Genomic DNA, 5467 nt, shown 5'->3' with positions numbered 1-5467 from the left:
AAAACATATGTTTTCATTCAATATTGATTTAAATTCGGATCTCTTGGGTTTTTATTAGATTAGATTTACACATACATGTGTATCGGGTGTTTCAATACTGTATGACTTTTTCTTTTTTTCCAAAACTGCTCAGAGATCAGTCTTAGACCTGCCTATCCCACGAAAATGGTCAGAACCCCAAAACCTTGTATTTAGAATATCAGGGGCTTGCCTATATATATGATATGCATAAAAAACATAGAAAAATATATTTAGGTGGTTGGGATTAGTTGATCAATGCAGCATGTTGACATGGTAGACAATTGTGTACCAACGATTTTTAAATGATAATTGATTAGTTCAATAATATTTGTTTATCACAAAAACAATAAACATAAAATAAAACTTGCAACTTTGCAAGATAATTTACAATCAAATGGTTATAAAAAATAATATGATTAATTAGATCAATTCTCATGATCAGTAAATAATAACTATTTTTCTTTTATTTTGGTGGGTATCACCTCATATAAATTATGATTGAATGAGATAGAGCCACGTGGACATGATCAACGCCATTGGGAGAGCACATCAACCATGAATGCAATTTTCCAATGGAGTGAGTAAAGAATATAATACTTCATCTTGTGGGGCCAAATGATCAAGCCAGACAATCAAGACCGAGCAAAACAAAAATAACTATCTGCTGCAGCCAAGAAGGTACAATGACTTCACGAAGAAAAGTCCGCATGCAAAATTATAGAAAAGGAAAGGTATCAGAAAAGAAGCAGATGGAGAGAGAAAGGGAGGGGCAATATTCTAGGCTCTCTAGAGAGAGAAAGTCAAAAGAGGAGGGAGACAATGCACCGTCACTGGCCCAAAACCATAACCTTAGAAAAGTCGCATTTGAACTCTCTCTCTCTCTCTCTCTCTCTCTACCCGTTTTAAACACAGCTAATAATCCGTGTTTTGACTTTCTCGTTTGAATCGTCATTTTCTCTTCCTTCACCTCATATAAAACCACGCGTTCTCCCTCCCCCAAACGAACTCAGAACAAACATTCAGCTTCCAAGTTCCAACAACTTCATCCCCAACCTTCAATCGAATCCTCAACGTTTTCACTCTTAAATTTGGGTCAAATCAGATTCGGCGTTCTTCATCAGTAAAACATTCTGGGTTTTCCCTGATTGAAGCGTTTTTTAGCAAGATTTTCCATCTTATCTTTTGAAATCCTGCGCTTAGGGCTCGGATTTTCTCTTTGGTTTCCTTGAATTTGGATTTTGGTATCTGGGTATTGATTAGAATGGATCAAATTGATATCCCACCTTATTTTCTCTGCCCGATCTCCCTGGAAATCATGAGGGATCCGGTGACGGTCTCGACGGGGATAACGTATGATAGGGAGTGCATAGAGAAATGGGTATTTTCCGGCAAGAACAAAACGTGCCCAGTCACAAAGCAGGTCTTGTCGGATGTTGATTTAACTCCAAACCACACCCTCCGACGATTGATCCAAGCGTGGTGCACCCTCAACGCCTCCAAAGGAATCGAACGGTTCCCGACGCCGAAGCCGCCCGTCGACAAGGCAGAGATCGCCAAGATACTGAATGATTCTAAGTTGCCACAGTTGCAGATGAGATGTCTTCGGAAGCTCAAGTTGATGGCATCCGAAAGCGATAGAAACAAGAGATGCATGGAGGCTGCAGGGGTAGTTCAATTCTTGGCTTCAATAGTTAAGAATGGCAGCTCTACGCCAGTGGAGGATGCGGTGGAGGATGGAGTACTCGAGTTCACAACAGCCAGTGACGAAGCACTCAGCCTCCTTTATCATCTCCAAATCTCACAGTCCAGCCTCAAGAGTCTCATGAACAGAGAGGGCGAGTTCGTAGGCTGCTTGACTCGAGTCTTGCAACGTGGGAACTACCAGTCTCGAGCCTACGCCTCACTCCTATTGAAATCCATGTTCGAGGTGGCCGATCCAAACCAGTTGATTAGCTTGAGAACCGAACTCTTCGTGGAGATCGTGAACCTCTTGCGCGACCAAATCTCACACCAGGCTTCCAAGGCTGCACTGAAAGTCCTGATCGAGCTTTGTCCATGGGGACGAAACAGAATTAAAGCTGTGGAGGCTGGTGCAGTTTCAGTGGTAATCGAGCTTCTTCTCGATGCATCAGAGAAGAGGGCGAGTGAGATGATGTTGGTTGTGTTGGACCAACTGTGTGGATGCGCAGAAGGGAGAGCCGAGCTGCTGAAGCATGCGGCGGGGCTGGCCGTTGTGTCCAAGAAAATACTGAGGGTGTCTCATTTGGCAACCGAAAGAGGAGTGAGAATACTGTCATCAATATCAAGGTACTCTGCAACTCCAAGTGTTCTTCAGGAAATGCTGAATCTAGGGGTCGTCTCCAAGCTGTGTTTGGTCCTTCAGGTGGACTGTGGCATGAAGACCATGGAGAAGGTTAGAGAGATCCTTATATTGCATTCTAGGGCATGGAAGAACTCCCCTTGTATTCTTCCCCATCTGCGCTCTACTTATCCATCTTCTTAATCCATTATTAATATGAATATCATCAACCAGACACAAGAGAGAAAGAGAGACAGAGAAGAAGAGAGATCAGATTTTTTGTAGTGTACATAATGGAAAATATATACATGGGCATGAGAGAAAAAAGAATCTCAAGTGCCTAAAAGTGAAATTTTCATTCAAGAATGAAATCATTTTCTTTTCAATTCTTGTTTAAATCCTTTACTTTTCCCAAAAGTTGATCCGAGCTGAAAGTGTTTGGTTTGTCTTGATTATCACTTTGACAAAGAAATAAAGGAATGAATACACAAATTGATGGGAGAAGACAAACTGTTAACAGTGTAAAGAAACTTCAAGTCCAACAAACTCCTACTTGGAAACGCCATAAAATGTATATATTTTGTTTGGATCTCGAGAAAGTAGGAGTTTGTTGAGATTTCTGTTTACACTGTTAACACAAATCCGGTTGCTTTTGGGTTTGTTGTTAACTAGAGCATTAGAGAAAATCTAGTTCAGAATGTTAACCAATCCTTTTTCCCAATCCTACAAAATAAAATTTTATTTATTTCAGTAAGAAAGAGGAAAATTAATGATAAGTCTGGAAGGAATAAAAAGAACAATCATCCATGGGTCCGTTAACGAGACATTAACGGCACAAATACACTAATAGAGTCTCTCTCTCTCTCTCTCTCTTTGTAGGTTTTACTTCTACAGTTGCAGCGGCGGACTGGCGGTGGGGAAACCCCACCCCATCGTATATGGTGGCGCCTTTGTAGTAGGTAGTATTACTAGGATTGGCGATGGAGGATGGATTACTGAACCTTGCCAGTATTGGCATTCATTGCCACCCATAAACCTGCTGTCGTTGTTCTTGTGGATGGTGCCAGCAGGGTCAAGTTCACGCGTCCGCTATTGGCAATGTTTGTGTAAACCCTCTGTCTCTCTCTCTCTCTCTCTTGGCAAGTGGCAACGTAGGTGAGACGTTGAAGATGGTGAACAATTTGAATGCCCTAAATGCCATATTAAATCTTCAGTCAAAAAAAAAAAAGAAAAAACTGCCATTAAATCTATCAAAAATTTTTAGGATGATGTGGCAAAAAATAATTGGAGGGCGATTGACCCAAGGGCATACACATATGTATTGCCACATCATATATGAAGTGCCATTTCAACTTAAAAATTGCCAAATATCACATTTGATGTTTGATATATAGAAATAGCAATGTGTATTGATGAACTCAAAATGTTTGTTAAATATTTCAGATAAAAAGAAATCTCTTTTCGACAAATCTATACTGATCAACCCAAACAAAATGCAATAGCAAAACAATGCCACTGTATCCAAAAACCTTTTAATTATTGTAATTTTTTTTTCTGTCGAACACCAACAATGATAGATATAAAAAATAAAAGTATTTTCTAATGCTTAGTTTGGAAATAGTACAAATGCAAATAAGTAGAATGACCTTATATTTTGTATTATTTTCTATGTATTTACACTTTACATATTTGCATTTATACTCTTTCCAACTGAGCCAAAACAAAATAATTAACAGTTAAAGGTCCACTACAGTATTGACTAATAATTCACAATTGGTGTAACGATTAATACATCCATATTTAAATGGCAGTTTCCGCAAGGCATTTTTATTTTATTTTATTAGATAATAATGCGGCTCTAGAAGAGAGAGGTGGAGAGAGAGAGAGCTGCAAATCAACCTTCCATTGGTCGACGCTACTTGAGCTTTTGCTGACCAATTAAAGTCCAACATCCCAACTCCCTTCGTCGTTTAACAGATATATATATATATATATATATATATATATATATATATATATATATATATTTATATATATATTGACCAATCACACTCGAACCGTGCTATGAACTGGCTCATAGATGTCACAATATCAAGAACCTAGATTTCCTGTGAATTACAGCCACACATCTTTAAATGTGTAGCTGCAATTCACGGCGGATAGAGAATGGGTAGGAAATCCCGTTTGCAATATCAAGACACATTGAATCTGACGCAGACCATTTTCTGGACAGAAGAAGCCATGCAGACCCTACACAGACTGGGCCCGTTCAATGGGTCAAATGACTGATCGGGATTCCATCAGAAAAACCATTAATTGATAGTAAACAGTCTAGTCATCCCATTCTAAATCAGCTGCTTGGACTTTTCTAGAATGCAATTTCAAATTTCAATTTAAAAGAAAAAATAAAGTCCCAAAAGAGTGCTTTTCTTTAATTTGCCTTATGATCGATAATGCCTGTAGAGCCCGTTTGGTAGGGTAGGGCTGAAGATTCAGTTAAATTGGCTCAGCTGCTTTGAAACGATTCAAGATAAATTATTCAAAGAGACATGAAAGCGAAGATCCCTTCAAATGGGTGACTAATGACTAAGTAACATCCCAACAGTTGATTTGGGCTCTCCATATCGAACCCACTTTGGAAAGCACAAGGATATATACTTTTTAGGGGCACTTGAGCTACCAAAATTAAGTAATTAGTCACTAATCTAATTTTTAATTAATAAGTCTTGGTCTTGGTAGTTCCTTTCTACCATACTTCCTTGATATATAGGTTCAATATTGCATGGTTCAATAATGCATTTATTTCTTTTTTTTTTTTATTTTTGAAGCCTGAGATTAATTACATCTAATTCAGCACTAGACGTGTTCATGGGCCGGGCTGGGATTTTACTCTTCATTAATGGAAATATGTTAGGCCCGAGCCCAGTCCGACCAACAGGCCTACAACTTGGGCCCGAGCCCGGCCTTGATAAAAAGCCCGAAGCCTGACCTAATAAAAAAAATTAGATTTTTTCCCTATTCAATAGTCAATATAAATTAGAATTTATTTATATTAAAAAAATATAAATTCAAAATTTATTTACATTAAAAAAAGAATATAAAGAAGGGAAAAAGGATGTGGAGAAGAAGGGTTCGACTGGAAAAATA

At 38.5% G+C, this 5467-nt stretch overlaps 1 protein-coding gene across 1 annotated transcript; it reads left to right on the top strand.

Moving 5' to 3' along the window:
* Nucleotides 1-1019: 1019 nt before the first annotated feature.
* On the top strand, nt 1020-2706 carry LOC148847608 (E3 ubiquitin-protein ligase PUB22-like). Its single transcript, XM_088948667.1, has one exon. It carries the CDS (start codon nt 1283-1285, stop codon nt 2522-2524), a length of 1242 nt encoding a protein of 413 aa, XP_088804793.1. The 5' UTR covers nt 1020-1282; the 3' UTR covers nt 2525-2706.
* Nucleotides 2707-5467: the final 2761 nt, after the last annotated feature.

Source organism: Nelumbo lutea, chromosome 6 (genome assembly GCF_056320005.1).
Source record: "Nelumbo lutea isolate HS-2025 chromosome 6, American lotus-T2T, whole genome shotgun sequence".
In the NCBI taxonomy this organism is placed as follows: Eukaryota; Viridiplantae; Streptophyta; class Magnoliopsida; order Proteales; family Nelumbonaceae; genus Nelumbo; species Nelumbo lutea.
The sequence above is the reverse complement of the archived record's forward strand: the minus strand, read 5'-3'. Positions and strand labels throughout refer to the sequence as shown.